The sequence below is a fragment of the Phyllostomus hastatus genome, unplaced genomic scaffold, assembly GCF_019186645.2.
Source record: "Phyllostomus hastatus isolate PE091 unplaced genomic scaffold, TTU_PhHast_1.1 phas_scaffold_46, whole genome shotgun sequence".
Taxonomy (NCBI): domain Eukaryota; kingdom Metazoa; phylum Chordata; class Mammalia; order Chiroptera; family Phyllostomidae; genus Phyllostomus; species Phyllostomus hastatus.
This window is the reverse complement of record NW_025334032.1, coordinates 14,567,805-14,586,278: the sequence shown is the minus strand read 5'-3', so window position 1 is coordinate 14,586,278 and position 18,474 is coordinate 14,567,805. Positions and strand designations below refer to the sequence as shown.

The 18,474-nt window shown below is 36.1% G+C and overlaps 1 protein-coding gene across 1 annotated transcript in view; it reads right to left on the bottom strand.

The window, feature by feature from the left end:
* Positions 1 to 366: 366 nt before the first annotated feature.
* The window catches only part of TNFSF13B (TNF superfamily member 13b), a 40,342-nt gene continuing 22,234 nt past the window's right edge, over positions 367 to 18,474 (bottom strand). The window contains exons 4-6 of the mRNA XM_045821462.1: positions 4,989 to 5,101; positions 4,751 to 4,901; positions 367 to 2,094 (exon numbers count right to left, since the gene is read on the bottom strand). Of these exons, the coding sequence (XP_045677418.1) occupies positions 1,982 to 2,094; positions 4,751 to 4,901; positions 4,989 to 5,101 (377 nt within the window). The 3' untranslated portion in view covers positions 367 to 1,981. The remainder of the gene's footprint in view (positions 2,095 to 4,750; positions 4,902 to 4,988; positions 5,102 to 18,474) is intronic.

Sequence of the window (18,474 nt, the reverse complement as noted above, 5' to 3'; positions counted from 1 at the left end):
AAACCAAAAGTAAAAAAGATTTAAGAATATTTTATGTGACCGAATTCTGTCTACTGACAAAATATGCTAGGTCATTTATGAAGAATAATGATGCAAGCTGCAAATTTTAATAGCTTAATGTGCAAGCTTATTATAATGCTTTATTGTCTTTTTAAGCTTATTCTCTAAGAAGTATTATATAAAACTGATATGTACAAATCCTTTCTGAAATAATGTAAAATTTCCATGATTTAAAATACTTTGTCATACCCTAACATGTATTACTTTATGTTTTACAGTTATACACCTAATTTTTTAAAATGACATTTAATATTTATATAGAGAGAAACCAAAACATGAGTGGTGTTAGACAAACTCAACAAAAAATGAAGCAAAGGCTCCAAATATTTTTATTTGGCAATCCAAGTTAGCAGCAATACTACAAAAATTACTAACCTTCTTCTGGCAGTAAAATTCCTACCTATCATTTGTTTTTAATTATAATATTGTGAAACAAAATAACTTGCAAAATAGATTTTAACCAAAAAGTCAAAATTATAGATATATGTTTTAAACAAAGTTTAATTTTATACAAAAAAATACAAATTATTCCTTCTATTTTGAAAAGTATATCTTTGTGTGGTTACCATGTGGGGAAGGGGTGGGAAGGGTAAAAGATGGTATGGGGTGATAAGTGGTAATGTAAAATACAATTTTTTTAATTTGCAAAAATATAAAAATAAAATTTAAATTAAAAAATATTTTTATATAGACTGCGGAAAATTAATGCTGATCGGGGTCTATTTTTCCAGCTACTGTTTAAATTAATGAAGTAAACTGTTTAATGAAATAAAACTCTTCAAACTGATGATATTTGAAAAAAGACAAGGAAGAAAGGGAAACTGACAAAGTTAAGTATTACAGCATTCTCAAATAAGATTCTTTATAAAATGAAAATTAGGATGATGTCTTCTAGCATATGGTAATCTTTATAACAGCATATGGCATATAATGTACTTTAGGACACCAATAAGTTTAATTAAACCTCAACCTAGATAAAGCTAATAACTATTTTCTAAAGGCTGGGATATGTGAACTACAGTAGCAGCACTTTAAAACAGAAGAATAGAAATAAAGGGAAATTATATTACATTATTAAAAAGTATTCACTAACTTCTATTGCAGATTTTATTTTTATATAAGAACACTTATAATTAATTTTTCAACTAATGCTTATATTCACAAATTGAAATTACCCTACAATAAATTTCTGAAGTAACTGAAATTAGATACAAAAAATACACATGAGTGAAGACACATGAGAGAATTACTTCCTTTCTGTGAAAACTGTGTGGAAGTGTTTCATCAGGTAATATATAATATTAGAGATAAAATTGCAAACTTGAAATAAACCAAAAAGACTTAAGTAACCTATATCTTATTTTGAATCTAATTATTTAATATGATGTATAGGTTTTTAATTACTTTTTCATATAGTGAATGCAAAATTTCTGTGCTTTTTTCTTTTTACCATCTAGAATATTAACTGAGAAAGGAGAGGGGTGTATTTCACACAAAAACAAAGGATGAACCTGAGACTCCCCCCAAGGTCTTACGGTCCCACAGATATGGGCACTTGTGTCATAGTAAACAGTGGAATACCATTCTCGAATAAATCATTTCTGCCCCTTTGAGCCCTGTGCTTCCTCCAAGACAAGAAACTATGAGTAAGTTGTTCATCCTGGCATTATAGTGAAAAAATCTTTCTAATTCTATCTTTCCTTAAATGAGCTCTATTTCTTGTAAACCACATGACACCCTTTGGCTGTGGTTGTCTGTTAAAATTTCCTGTTTGGTCTAGTTTCAGCAAACCAAAACAAATAGCTCACAGAAAAGGCTATGGTAACTACTCTTTTTTCCTTTTGGTATTTCCAGTTAAGTGTTTTCTCCTTAGAGGTACATAGAATGGGAGGAAAATTGCCACAAACAAGGTATAAGCAGGTCACAGAAGTTTCAAGGCACCAAAAAAAGTGCCATCTCCATCCCGAGATATTTTAGCATCATCACGTGGTATTGCAAGTTGAAGTTCATCTCCTTCTTCAAGCTTTGCAATGCCTAGAAAAGAATGGTTTACAAGAACTTTACGTGGTTGTACAATGAAAAAGAAGAAAAAGGAATATCAAGTAAAACGATTTTGTTTTGGAAAAAAGTGTTAACGTAGGCATTCACACTTCAAATTACACCAGTGGACTTCTAAACCAGTTACTATTCTACTAGCCTAAAAAATAGTTAAAGTAAATAAATAAAAGGAGTTATGGCAAAGGCAAATGTATTTATCACCTATTGCTTATAAAATGTAAGAGGATCTAAACAGGAACCAAACGTTTAAGAAAAACTGTGAAGTAAATCATAGCAGATCCCTTGATGGAACAGTATAGAGTTAAAAAAGTTTTGTTTCATTTTATTGACAAGAGAAACTTTTGATAATATTAAATAAAAATACGCACACACATATATACTTTTAAATGTGAATATAAAATGTGTAGATTAAAAGTAAAATACAAAACACCATTTATTAATAGAGCACATCTGTTATGTAGTGTTTCTCTGGAGACAAGACTATGGGATTAGAGTCATTTGGATCACTTTTTATGGCCTCTTATGTTTTGTTTTCTTAAATGACTATATTTGTCTTAATAACCAAAATCAATAAAATAATTAGCTTATTAAAACTAAACAATGTACTGTAGGTGCCTAAATATAATGACATATTTTGTGATTCATGAATGTAAATCATAATTCAAGAACTACACTCAGTGTATAAGGTAATTTCTGACCCCATTAAAAAATATCTATATGAAGGAAAAGAAAGAGGAGAAGCAAGGGGAGAAGAAACAAAGAGACTAACAAATACAATAGTGCCTGAATTGCCAACACTTTTGACAACATTTTAAAAAGTAGTTGCACTGTTTCATTAACATACAGTGAAAATGTGCTTATGTGTTCATATAACAAATCTAACCTTTCCTATAATAAACAAATTTCATTTATTAATAAAATAATGAATAAAATTCTGCCTTGTGTAGGAAAGAGGTTTTTTGGTATTATGTTGGGTTCCTCAAAGGGACCATTTTAATTTTTTTCTTGGTTATTGTGGAAGAGCTTTACACACTTATACAGTAATGTGTCATTAATGGTTTTAAACAAATTTGCCCCAGAACAGATAAAAATTGCAAAGCTAAAATTTCACATAGAATGCTTCTTATATAATACTAAGCTATTAGCACAGAGAAATATCTTTAAGGTCAAGTTGTTTATTCTTAAAAGGGAAGGCATCTAAGAAATCTGGTCGAGAAAGTAAATGTGAGAGGAGCAGATTATTAGAAAAGCTGAAAGTCTGTTGTAGGTATAAGTGCTAAGGAATATAAACAAATAGCAGGTTGGCATAGCCTCATTTATAAATATTTTGCAGCACTGAAATACTAGTGACCACTGGGTGCAAGGAAGCAGTTTTTTATGAAAGTTAGGAATTTCCAATGTACCAAACTTCTCCATCACCCTGTTAGACCTTCTTATGGCCTCAAATCCAGAATGATGATCATCCCTATTATTGTGTAATATTTCCCTTTCTGATTCATTGTGCATCTGTTAGTAAACACCTTCGAAATATGGTACTTCACACTGAGCAGCCAATCTCCAATTCTAGGTTTCATACTGCCATTTCACAGTAACTGGATGTAAAGACATCATTCAGGGGTCTAAATGGATTTGTCAAAATCACCAGAGAGGAATAAATGTGATAAGGCAAATACTCTTTATTTTTCCTAATACCAGACTTGATTAATTTGGAATTATCCCTGAAACAAAATAAAGGCTATCTTGGCAATACAGCCAACACAGAGCTGAAATGAACAAAGGCTAACCATTCTCTTTTCTCTCCATATCTTTACTGCCCTGGAGTTGAAATGCATGCATACTTCCACACTTTCACATCCCAAAGTCACCTGTCTGGTGTCCATTATACCAGATGTTACCTGCATGAAAGTGAGAGAGAAGCCACTGGGCAATGTGACCTGACTCTCAAATCAGCCAAGGGAATTTTATCCATAGCATTTAAGAACAGTTTTGGTAGCTCACACTCTGGAATCAAACTGGATGGTTTAAACCACGTTCTGGAATGTAGTGGCTGTGCAGCCTAAGACAACGGATGTTACTGTAGCTCTGTGCCTCAGATTCCACCTCTCTTAAACAGGAAGATTAAATGAACAAGAATAAAATGCAGACAAGGATGCCTGGCACATGGTAATTATTCTCTTCTTCTTCTATTCTAATTGTTGTTTTTAGAGGTTAAAGAAAATAAAGCTGCCCTGGTGGGTGTAGCTCAGTGGATTGATTGCTGACATGCAAACCACAGGGTTGAAGGCTTGATTCCCAGTCAGGGCACATGCCTGGGTCTCAGGCCAGATCCCCAGTAGAGGGTGTGTGAGAGGCAACCACACATTGATGTTTCTCTCCCTCTCATTCTCCCTCCCTTCCTCTCTCTTCAAAAATAAATAAATATTTTTTTAAAAAAGAAAATAAAGCTTATAATTGTTCTCAGTGTTGACTGCTATGAAGTTACTGCCCTTTCTAAATGCATATAAAAATGATAAAACTATTACTAATGATTTTATCTGCCTCAATTAAAACAGACTAACTTGTCATTCCAGATAATAAAAAACAGACAGTATATTGAGGAATGTCTTTCTATTTATAGAGAACTATTATTTACCAGCTGAATAACAGGAATTATTGGGTAGTGTTTCAGGCATATTTTGAATACATCGGAACAAAGTCACCAGACTCAATTCATTTCCAAAGACATGGACTTTTTTCCTCTGTATTAGGTGTCCCATGGCAAAGGTGTTATCGGTGTACAAAACCTGAGAAATAAAACAAAGAACTCAGTCAGAAGTGAGCACAAAATGGGAAGCATGGGACTGTGAGAGCAGAATGGGGATGGAACTGACCTGACCATATATAAAAAAGTAACCGGTTTCTTTGACCAATATTTTATTTTCTTTTTCTTCTAGGGCTCTTCCTCTTTTAAAGCTGAGAAGCCACGGAACAAACGTGTAAGATCCTACAACGAAGAGAACAATTTATAAGACAGGAAACTGAGAAAAGCATTTTTCATATCCACTTAATTTCTAAACTAAGTTTGAGACATAGAAGAGAACTTTATGTTTTAAAAAAAGGGAAAGAGAAGACAAATCACATTACTCCATTGGTTTCTCCAGTGTCATTTACATATTAACTCAGGCGACTATCAGATACAGGAACTTGGCAGTAAACATGTCATAAGAAATGTCTGGTTTTTCTTACATTCTTCTGTATTTCAGCAATTTTCCTAATAAAGGCTGGTCTGGATGGGAAAGTCTGGGGCAAAGAATGTACAAAATGTCTCTGAATAACACATTAAGAGAATTTTTCTCTCTCCATTTTTCTTTGCTTCCTAGAGGAGAGGACACAGTAAATATGTTGACAGTTTTGCAAAAGTTATCAGGAGAGAGCAAACCCCTCTTTCTATTGAAATAATGTGTAAGAATAGGCAATGAGGAGTTTGCCCTGTTATTCATAACTGAGATCTTTGGTTCATGGGTGATCCTCACCCAGTATGCCACCAGAGGGTTTTCATTTAAGGAAAGTGTTTCTCAGAGATCTCTTTAGGGAATAGCAAGTAGGGTCATCAGGCTTGGCCCATTTTGGGGGGCATTCACTGCCTGTGAGAGATGTGATGGGAGAGTTTCCTGGGAGTCTTAAAGAGGGGTGTACAAGAGCACCTTCAAAAGCTCAGTTTAAGGAGAGTGAGGAAAGTTACTAAGACATAGTTTCTACTGTGAAATGGTTCAGAAACTGTGATAATGATCTGTAATATTCAAGCTGAAGTGGTTTCTGTTCAGTACTACACTTCTCTATTATTCCTCAAACTTTACTTGGGAAGTAACAAGGGAAGGCACTGATGAAAGAAGCAGAGAGAAGATAGCAGCTACAGAAATGAGTTGGCAAAAGGGGACCAAATCACTGAGCCAGAACACGGTGCTTTTGGACATCAATGCCCATTAAGAGAGTAAACACTCCTTTCCTGTGAATTCACAGTATTAAGTTTGCTGGTGTAGATTCTCACCATTAAGTAAATATTGGAGTAAATGGTGAACCATAAAGCTAGACTGGGACATAAATAAATTGGTATTTATTTACTAATAAATACAAATAAATAAATTGGAGGGGAATAAATAGATTGTTATAAAATAAGTTAAGTAGAAAATTTTAAAATGGTAATATAAGGATAGACTAATAAAATGAAACTGGTAATCTAAAATCATGCTAAAAATGTTTCTGTGATTGATAATGTTGAATCATTTGTGTCCCCAAGCTTCACCGTGGTTATAACAAAAATGGGAAGAAAATCGATGATAAAATTCAGAGTCTATAACACAATATACCAGCAGCTCAATAAAAGAACAACTTGTGACAGAACTGAGATTAAAGGAAATTTTACCCTGAGGATTTTCTGAAGGAGACATGTTAAGATGTCGTAGTTGATAACACTTTCACATTCATGAATACAACTACTCAGTGTACAGCCCAGTTCAACAGGGTCCCAAGGCAAGCCTCTCATATTTGACCTTTTCCCAAATAGAACTTTCAAGGGAAGAATATAAAACAAGAACAAATATTTTCTGAATATTTCTGAGGAGTTAAGAACCCAAGGTGATCAAACAAAGAAAATGACACTGTAAATTCAAGTTAAAATGAAACAATTCCTTAAGGTAGCCTTCCAAGTTCAGATTACCATAGAAAGAGGAAGAACTGTGAGAAAGAGGAGAAGGGAGAGAGGAAGGTGAGGAGGGAGTGTCCCAGATCTTCAAAGGTGCTCTTGTGTGCCTCTCTTAAGCACTGCCAGGAACCTCTTCTGTCCCATCTCTCACAGGGAGTGAATGACCCCAATAGGGGGCAGGCCTGATGGCTCCAATTTCTGCTCCCAAAGAAGGTCTCTGAGAAACACTTTTCTTAAATGAAAATCCTCTAGTGGTATACTGGATAATTAACAATAGCTCGTGAATCAAAGATATCCTAAGTTATGAATAACAGGCAAACCCATCATTGCCTGTTTTTTAATAAAACATTATTTTAGTGAAAATATTGCCCTGGCTGGCATAGCTCAGTGGATTGAGCATGGACTGCAAACCAAAGTGTCGCAGGTTTGATTCCCAGTCAGGGTACATGCCTGGGTTGCAGGCCATGGCCCCCAGCAACCACACATTGATGTTTCTCTCTCTCTCTTTCTCCCTCCCTTCCTTCTCTAAAAATAAATAATAAAAATAAAATCTTAAAAAAAGAAAATATTATAATAATGGAGTATTTTTAGCTTTTCTTTTAAATTTTTTCACATTTTTTTTGTTGTTCAAGCACAGTTATCTCCATTTCCCCCCCACAACTCCACCCACCCCAGCTATCCCCACTTCCCACCCTTGATATTTAACTGAGATCATGTGCCCAGGGCACTTTTCAATGTAGAATGCTGAATGTAAAAGAAAGGATCAATTTCATGGTTATTATTGCAAAATATGAACTGATGACTCTCAAAGCAATTGCTTTAGTGGTTGTAATAATATTTGACACTCTGACCAAAGATGCTTTCTTTGCCTTTCAAAACAATGCACAACTTGGATTCTAACTTCTCTGGGTTCAGGTACTGTTTATGTGTGGTTCTCTGTTATTTCCCCAGGGCCTAAAATAATGACTGGCCCAAAGCAGACATGCAACAAATATATGAATTAACTAATTCAACTTTAAACATAAAATAACTCAAATGGTGGTGTACTATGTAATTAGTCACAAGCATTACATTTAAAAAAAAAAAGCATTTTATTACCTAGTTATAGAAACTCTGGGATATGAAATGCCCTCCATTATAGAGGTAGCATATACTCTTAAACTGAATTAAAAAATGTTTGTAAAATTGCCTGTTAGAGATATTTATTTACTAAAATTTTCTTTCAACATCTTAAGTTGATTTCCTATTTCTTTACACTATATTTATTTATATCTATAAAATGATTAAGCCAGTTCTTACCAAATTCTATGGTCATACAGTCAGAATGTGAAGAAAACTGAGTAGTTATTAAGTTTATATTTTTATTTTCTCTTGATATTTTCTTTTGGTATATCATCATATCTTGTGTTAACCAAAAAAAGAAAGTTTAGGCTGCAATAAAATGTAAAAAGCTTTTGTTTGAGCAAAGGAAGAACTGCGGTCCAGGCATAGATTTAGGCAGCAACTAAATTGTGCTCCAAGCAGAACAAAGAAAGGAAGAAAGGCAGGGTTCATAGAGGTCAAAACCATAAGAGTTGTTCTCCTAATAGTCCCCATGTAAATGAGGGATGTTGGTCAGGTCAGTTGGGTTCAGTTAGACCCATTATGTAAATGGAGGATGCAGGCCATTGAAATGGACTGGTTCCTTTTAAGGTGAAGAATATAGATGGTCTGGTCACCATGACGAGGAGGAAGTAAGGCTGGTATATGTCCATGTAGCAATAATGGATCCAGGATGTTTGTTGTTCGACCTTGAGCCGACTTTAGCTACAGCAACTTAACAACAGCAACTGAACAACAGATCTAAGAACTGAGACACCAGACATGCATAGGCCCTGCCAGTCAGTGACTCTCTTAGCAATGCTTAGTGCATTTTATTTTTTCCATTATCACTTGCTGGAAATATTCTTATTAAAGAGAGTATATGTTTACTTGTATTTATATACTTTCTGTATTTTTTCCCACTGCACATACACCCACATACATCCACATTCACTCACATATACACATGGATTCTATTCCCTAAGGCCAAGGCTATGACTCTGCTACAGCCATAGCTATAAACCCAAATGCTAAGAATAAAGCCTAGCACATATTATGTACTCAATAAATGCATGCTGTTGAATAAATGTCAAATCCTTAAAGAAAACAAGCTAACAGTAAATTAAAATAAAAATTATAAACTTAAGTGTAAATATAATGTTTCTACATCTTAAAATTTACTTAGATTTTTAACATGTTAGACTACTGATAAATGCTAACAAGAATATATGAATTAAGTGCCTATTCTGTAGAACACTTTTCTAAGCAAGCATATATCACTCCTAATAGCACATATTTAAGAATTTAGAAGTAAATTACAAGAGTATTAAAGTTTATTTTTGTTGGTTAACAGATAGAGTACAGATGTGCCTTATACAAATTTGAACTTCCCCTCTCCACTCAGCTCCAAACATGTGGTGCATCTAAATTTTTTGAAAACTTAATAAAATTAGTGTGTACATTAATATGTAAAAATAAAAAGCTTCTGTGCAGCTAAAGAAAACAGTATTAAAATAAAAAGAGAACCAACTGTATGAGAAAACATATTTACCAATGATACCTCAGACAAGGGTTTAATCTCCAAAATATATAAAGAACTCACATGACTCCACTCTAAGAAGACAAGCAACCCAATTAAAAAATGGGCAAAGGAGTTGAACAGACACTTCTCCAAGGAGGATATACAGAGGATCCACAGACTCGTGAAAAGATGTTCAGTATTGCTAGCTATCAGAGAGATGAAAATTTAAACCACAGTGAGATACCACTTCACACCAGTCAGAATGGCCATCATAAACAAAGCAACAAGTGTTGGAGAGGTTGTGGAGAAAAGGGAACCCTAGTGCACTGTTGGTGGGACTGCAGACTGGTACAACCACTATGGAAAGCAGTATGGAACTTCCTCAGGAAACTAAAAATGGACCAGCCTTTTGACCCAGCAGTTCCACTGCTAGGATTATATCCTAAGAACCCTGAAACATCAATCCAAAAGAACCTATGCACCCCAATGTTTATAGCAGCACAATTTGCAATAGCCAAGTGCTGGAAGCAGTCTAGATACCCATCAGTAAATGATTGGATAAAAAAAACTATGGCACATTTACAAAGTGGAATTCTATGCAGCAGAAAGAAAGAAGGAGCTCCTACCCTTTGCAACAGCATGGATGGGACTGGAAAGCATTATGCTAAGTGAAATAAGCCAGGCAGTGAAAGACAAATACCATATGATCTTACTTTTAACAGGAATCTAATCAGCAAAACAAATAAACAAGCAAAATATAACCAAAGACACTGAAATAGAGAACAGGCTGACCGTGACCAGAGGGGAGAGGGGAAGGAATTTCAGGGGAAAAGAGGAACGGTTTGCAGGAACTACTATAAAGGACACATGGACAAAAACAAGGTGGGGGTTGAAAATGGGAGGGAGGTGGGGAGGCCTGGAGGGGTCTGCTGGGATGGCAGTAAAAGGCAGAAAACTGTACTTGAACAACAATTAAAATAAAACAAAATTAAAAATATGTGAAATTAAATTAAAATACTGTCAGTACAAATATGTGAAAATAATGTACATGTATGAATGTATATCTAAACCTGTCTGCTCTTGAAAAAAACAGATCTTTCCTATTCTGACATATCTGAAAAAGTAGTAAATAAATTTTAGGATGACACAACTTTATGTGAAACTTTGAAACTTTATTAAAGATATATTTTAATAATTTTGAATAGGAAGTCTCCTCCAAATATATTTATACTTCAGCAGTATCTCCCTCAATAACTGAAAGTAAATGCTACAGAGAGCACTTATCACACATGTCATATGTTATAGCTGGCACATGGTTACTTCTCTTGATTTTCTAAGTTTATTATCTTTAAGATTCTGGAAATAGTTTTATAGGAGAATATATTAATAGCACTTCTTTAAAGGTAGATTAAGTAAACCATACTTTTTGTTGATATAAAACAAGTACGGTTTGACACTGAAATCCATAGTATGTATGCTTCATTCTGTAGATGAGGCAGGGCTAGGAAATTCAACAGAAAGCAAGTTAAAAACCTGGGCAAGGAGGGCCATTGTAGACTGAGCTATATGAACAGCAATGGAAAGTCCCTGGAGGGCTGTGAATGGTGGAGAAAATGATTATATGTGTGCAGAAATATCACTCAGTGGCTACCAGGTAAGAAAAGGTGCAAAACTAGAAGCAAGAAAATTAGAATGTGGATGTTGGTAATTTTTACCAGGACTGTGAAATGTAAATAAAGAGAAATAGATTAATTCAAATTGTATTTATGAGAAGTAAATGATAGAGTTTTGAGATTAATGTACTGAATTAGAGGAAACAATCAAGAATGACACCCAGAATTCTGGATTAAAGAACTAAAAACACAGTTATCACACTTACTGAAACAGAGAACACTAAAGGAGGAATAAACTTGGGAAAAAGTTCTAAAGTTCAGGCTGGGACACCACCAAGACATCCCGGGAGAGATGTTAAATAGACATACATGTAGACTTGGAACTCCTGAAAATGATTTGGGCTACACATCTACACTTAAGCCATCAGAACACAGATGTTAAGTGACAACATAGCAGCATTGAAGACTGCCAAAGAAATAAGAATGAGCCCTGGCTGATGTGGCTCAGTGGATTGAGGACCACCCTGAAAACCAAAGGGTTGCTGGTTCAATTCCCAGTCAGGGCACATGCCTGGGTTGCGGACCAGGACCCTAGTAGGGGGTATGCAAGAGGCAACCACACATTGATGTTTCTCTCCCTCTCTTTCTCCTCCTCTTCCCCTCTTCAAAAATAAATAAATAAAATATTTTTAAAAAGAAATAAGAAGAATAAAAAGACCACGGGACTATTTCTGAGATCCAAAGAACATCAATTTTGAAGATTATACATTTAAGAGTAATTTACACATGTGGTATAAAACTTGAGAGGGTTATCTCAAGAGCAAGAGGTCCCAGCTCCACCTGGCCTCCTCAGCACAGGATTCCACTGCCAGGAAGATGTGGCTTCTGGCTGAATAAACCAGTGGAGATTGAGTTGGGGGAAGAAACTGCTGGATTCCCGTGCAGTTCCTCTTAAAGGGCATGCACACAGACTTACTCAGATTCACACCTGCTGAGCTCCAGCACTGGAGCAGCAGCTTGAAAGGTACCAGTGGCATACAGGGAGCAACTGAAATATCTTGCATTAGGGCAAGAGCTGGGGGACAGCTTTATCCCACACAGAACAGCTGGCAGGGGCCATTGCTCCCTTCCTGAGCCCTCCTCACACAGAGCCACAGAGCATGTGGAGTATCATATCTGAGACTCCCTCGACATGGCTCACATAGTGTGCCCTGCCCTGGTAATTCCCTGAGAGTCACTCCACCTAACTTATGGGCCCACCCAAGTGGTTAACAGTGCTCCTGATCTTCCTAAATCCTCTCAAACAGGCAGCTACCCTCAGTGAGCCTCTGTACCTTGTGAAGTGACAACAGGCCAAGCACTAGCAGCAACTGGCCTTGGTTTATAGCCTGGCCTCACTAGAGCATCTCTAAGCCCAACATAAGAAGCAGTCAGCTGCAGATCACTTTTTAACTTATGCCAAGTCACCTCAGACAGAACACAAACAGGCACCAGAGCCCTGCTGAAGTAAGCCCTGCTCTGTGGAGTAGGCCACTGCACAGCCAACACTCCATGGAGGACAGAGGTTGGTGGTCAGTGGTCACAGCCAGTCATTGCAGCTGACTGGCCTAGGTAAATCCCTCCCATTGACCTGCCAACAGCAATCAAGGCTCAACTACAAGAGGAGGTTGTACTTAAGGAGGGCACACTTGAGTACTCAGTAGGGAAGGCTGTGCCACTGGACCTCAAAGGTCACCTACTGCATTAGGCCATGCTACTAAGACAGAAAGTCACAGCAGCTCTACTTAATACATAGAAACAAACAAAGAGAGGCTGCCATAATGAGAAGACAAAGCAACATGGCCCAAAGGAAAGAATAGAACAAAACTGAAAAAAAAAAAAGAACTAAACAAAATGGAGATAAGCAATCTTTCAGATGCAGAGTTCAAGAAAACTGGTTATAAGGTTGCTCAAGGAACTTAGTGAGGACCTCAACAGCTTAAAAAAGATCTAGTAATAAATGAAGGTTACATGAACTGATATAAGAACAATTTGCAATGAATCAACAGTACAGCAGATGAAGCTGAGAACCATATTAATGATTTAGAACATAAGGAAGTAAAAAACAACCAACCAGAACAGTAAGAAGAAAAAAAATCCAAAAAAAGTGAGGACAGTATAAGGAGCCTCTGGGAACTCCAAGTATACCAACATTTGTATCATAGCAGTGTCAGAAGAAGAGAAAGAGCAAAAATTGGAAATTTATTTGAAAAAATAATGAAAGAAAATTCCCTAATTTGGTGAAGGAAATAGACATGCAAGTCCAGGAAGTACAGAAAGTCCCAAACAAGATGCATGCAAAGATGCCTACTCCAAGACACATCATAATAAAAATGAAAAAAAGTTAAAGATAAAGAGAGACTCTTTAAAGCAGCAAGACAAAAGCAATCAGTTAGCTACGGGAGAGGTTGCATAAGACTGTCAGCTAATTTCTCAAAAGAAACTTTGAAGGCGAAGAAGGGACTGGCAAGAAATATTGCTTTGCAAAGTCATGAAAAGCAAGGACCTATAGCCCAGATTACTCTATTCAGCAAAGCCATCATGTAGAATTGAAGGGCAGATAAAGAACTTCCCAGACAAGAAAAAGTTAAAGCAGTTCATCATCACCAAACCATTATTATATGAAATGTTAAAGGGGCTTATTTAAGAAAAAGAAGATCAAAACTATGAACATTAAAGTGGCAATAAATACATATCCATCAACAATTGAACCTAAAAAAAACAAACTAAGCAAACACACAGAAGAGAAACAGAATCTTAGATACAGAGCATGATTTGATGGCTGCTAGATGAAAGGGGTTATTGGGGGAATAGGTGAAAAGGTGAAGAGATTAAAAAGCACAAATTAGTAATTATAGAATAGTCATGGGGATGTAAAGTAAAGTATAGAGAACAGAGAAGCCATACTTCTGTCCAAGATGGAGGCATAGGTAGATACACTTTGCCTCCTTGTGCAACCAAAACAAAGACAACAACAAATCTAAAACAAAAAAATAACCAGAACTGCCATAAAATCTAACTGTATGGAAGTGACAACCAATGAGTTAAAGAAGAAACATTTATGCAGACTGGTAGGAGGAGCAGGGATGGGCATTTGAGGTGGAGAGGACTCACAGCAAGGTGGCAGCTAGAGGCAATGCAGTGGCTGGGGGACTGGGCAGTCCCACATTTTCTAGCTGATAACTGGGAGGAACAACTGGGGAGTGAGACAGCCACACAACCCAGGGTTCCAGCACAGGGAAATAAAAGCCTCAAAACCTCTGACTGAAAAAAACCTGTAGGAGTTGAGGTGGCAGTGGGAGAAACTCCCAGCATCACAGGAGAGTTCATTGGAGAGACCCACAGGGTCCTAGAACATACACAAACCCTCCCACCTGGGAATCAGTACCTGAAGGGCCCAATTTACTTGTTGATAGTGGACGAAGTGACTGAAAGCCAGCAGAGAGCCAAGCAAGCGGCATTGTTCCCTCTTGGACCCCTCCCCCACATGCAGCCATAATGCAGCCATGTGGATTGCCCCGCTCTGGAGAATACCTAAGGCTCTGCCCCTTAGCACATAGCAGGCACACCGATACAAAGAAATATGGCCCAATGAAAGAGCAGATCAATGCTCCATAAAAAATACAACTAATTGATGAAGAGACAGCCAACCTATCAGATGCACAGTTCAAAAAAACATTGGTAATCAGGATGCTCACAGAAATGGTTGAATATGGTCATAAAATAGAGGGAAATATGAAGGTTACGCTAAGTGAAATAAAAGAAAAGGTACAGGGAACCAACAGTGATGGGAAGGAAACTGGGACTCAGATCAACAGTTTGGGCCAGAAGGAAGAAAGAAACATTCAACCAGAACAGAATCAAGAAACAAGAATTCAAAAAAATGAGGAGAGGCTTAAGAACCTCCAGTACAACTTTAAACATTCCAACATCTGAATCATAGGGATGCCAGAGGAAGAGGAAAACCAAGAAACTGGAGCCTCATTTGAAAACATAATGAAGGAAAACTTCCCCAATCTGACAAAGGAAATAGACTCCCAGGAAGTTCAGGAAGTTCTGAGAGTCCCAAAAAAGTTGGACCCAAGGAGGAACACACCAAGGCACATAATAATTACATTACCCAAGATAAAAGAGAAGGAGAGAATTTTAAAAGCAGCAAGAGAAAAAGAGACAGTTACCTATGAAGGAGTTCCCACAAGACTATCAGCTGATTTCTCAAAAGAAACCTTCTAGGCAAGAAGGAACTGGAAAGAAGTATTCGAAGTCATGAAAGGCAAAGACCTACATCCAAGATTACTCTATCCAGCAGAACTATCATTTAGAATGAAAGGGCAGATAAAGTGCCTCCCAGATAAGGTCAAGCTAAAGGAGTTCATCATTACCAAGTCCTTATTATATGAAATGTTAAAGGGACTTACCTATGAAAAATAAGATAAAAAATATGAAAAAATAATAAACTAACAATTATTAACAACTGAAACTAAAAAAACAAAAACAAGAACAAAACAAAACCAAACTAAGCAAACAACTAGAACAGGAAGAGATTCACAGAAATAGAGATCACCTAGAGGGTTATCAGTAAGGAGGGGGAGGAGGGAGAATGGAGGAAAAGGTACAGGGAATAAAAAGCATAAATGGTAGGTACAAAATAGACTGGGGGAGGTTAGCAATATTATGGGAAATGGAGAAGCCAAAGAATTTATAGGTATGACCCATGGACATGAACAAAGGTGTGGAATTGCCTGAGGGAATGGGGTGAGTGCTGGGCTGAGGAGGGCAAAAAGGAAAAAAAATGGGGACAAGTGTAATAGCATAATTAATACAATACAATTTTTAAAAGAGGATTTTGCAAAAGTGTTTAAAAATGTGTGGCCAAGGGTTGGAACATGATTAGAGAAACAAATCAAGAAAAGCACATGTTTCAAGAAAAAGGGAGTCATCAAGTATCAAATTCTATTGAGATTTAAAGTAAATCTCATCATTTCCTTTATGAAATAATTACATTGAAATGGAATAGCCAAGACCCTCACTACGAACATGATTAATAAAATGCATCTATCCTTCTTTACCTCCTGTAAATTACATGAAAGAAACAGACAGATCTGTGCTCCTCAAAATACTGCAAGAGATGCCAAAAGCAAATGAAGTCACACTGAGGCTATTATAGAAGTAAAGAAAAGAAAGAACAAAAAAATAATGAGAGGGACTGGTAGAGACAAACCTCACAAAGAGCCAACAAAAAATCAACTCTCTTACAGACAGTCCAGGAAGTTTTGATATCAGTAAAGCACTTGAGAAGGTAGGAGGAAACAGGTTTTACACAAAACCAATATGATGGAAATAAAAAAAGAGTTAATAGTTTGAGAAAAAATATAGTAAAATATAACATGGAAGACAGGTAAAGAAATACCAGCATATACATAATTGAAATCCTGTAGTCAAAACAAAGAACAAAAAGTCAAGCAGGGCAAACACTGAAAGGGAACATCATGTGCCAGGGAAAGTTGGTTCAGAATAGTTTTATTAGTTTCTTATTGCTGCTGTAATGAATTGTCACAAATGTAGTGGCTTAAAACAACGTGCATTTATTATGTCACAATCTAAACACCAGAAGTCTCACTGGGCAAAAATCAAGGTGTTGGCAAGTCTGAGATTTTTTTTCCTGGAATCTGGAAATTCTATCCCTTGCTTTTTCCATCTCTACAGTCTGCATTCCTTGGCTCAAAGCCTCTTCCATCTTCCCCAGGTAGCAAGAACATCATTTGAACTCTGCTATCACCACCACATTGCCTTCTCTGACTCTGACCCTGCTAAATCCCTCTTATGAGGACCTTTGTGACTACACTGGGCCCACCTTAATGAGCCAGAGTAATCTCTCCAAATTCCTTATTTATTTATTTATTCTTTTTTAATGGCTTTATTGGACTGATACTGCTTAATAAAATTATGTTTCAGGTGTACAATTACTTCTATAATATATCATCTGCATATTATGCTCACCACCCCAATTCAGGTCTCCTTCCATTACCATATAACACTCATATACTCTCTTCTACCACCTCGCCCATCCCTCTAATAACCACCACACCATAATCCATGTCTATAATTTCTTTTTGCTTAATCCATTCACCTTTTTCACCCAGTCCTGCATACCCCTCTCCTCACACTTGCAAAGCCTCTTTGACACGTAAAGTAATGCACTCACAAGTTTCAGGGAGTAGGGTGTGGACATTTATTCTAGTTACCACAATAGTCAATTTTAAGATATATATTAAAATAAGTATTATAGTTTTAATGTAAGTACATGTTCTTTGTGTAACAAGACAATTCAGTCAAGCCACCGATGAGAAGAATTACTTTTCTTACCTTAGTTTTTTTCAAAGTGCATATAATGTCAAAAGATAGTGTAGAAATAAGATACTCAATAAGAAAGGGTAAGATACTCAAGTAAAGAGAGGGTAAACTGAGAATTTTATATCTACCCATCTTTCCTTAAAGTATAAAAATGAAAAAGAAACAGCTTTGTCAATGCAAATACTTAGTGACCTTTGCTCTCATGTGCCCATTTTGAATAAACTAGCAGAGAATTAAATTCAGCAAACTAAGACATGAATGGGGAAACCACAGCAAAAAGACTTGCAGTGAGTACTGAATATATTAATCTGTAAAACCAAGATAAAAACACATAAAAAGAACTGTTTGGCAGGAAGGATAAAATAGTTTTATGTCATGACAATATCAAAGTTATATAACTAAAAACATAGGAAGTTAATTATATAGAGGAGGAAAAACGTTGGTAATAAAATTATCAATGTCTTATATCTAACAGCTGGAATCCAAAGGATATAAATTAAAGTTAACAGATTAACTAATAAAAATATAACATTTTAATAGTAAATAGACAAAAGTTAAGAAATATAATGCTACCCCCCAAAATCTATTGTGAACAGGAAGATAGAGAGAATGAAGAGCAATCATATTAATTTTATCATAGACAAAAGTAAAAAATCAATAGATATAATTGTCTAAAGATATAATTATAGATGTCAGAATGAGGTGATGGAAAATGGCAGAGTAGAAAGCTCAAAAAATAAATCCCTTCACTGAAGCATCAATTAAGCTGGCAAAAACTTATGGACATTTTTGGATGTATGAAATCTAAAGATGAAATCTGTAGGTATGTAAAAAGTATAATAGTACCGAGAGAGCACTTAATGAAAAGGAAAAAGGGTTGTTAAATTACAGTAAGAAAGTATTATAGTATTTTTGCTTTTCCATTTACCATCTTCCATTTTCCACTTTGGCAACAGATATGAAAATAGTGGCCTGAGTCCCAGGTGGCACCTTGCTGGTGCCAGGCAGTGAAATGATTATTCTCAAAATATTGAGGCTATGCACTTTTACCTGTCTAGAAGTTCCTT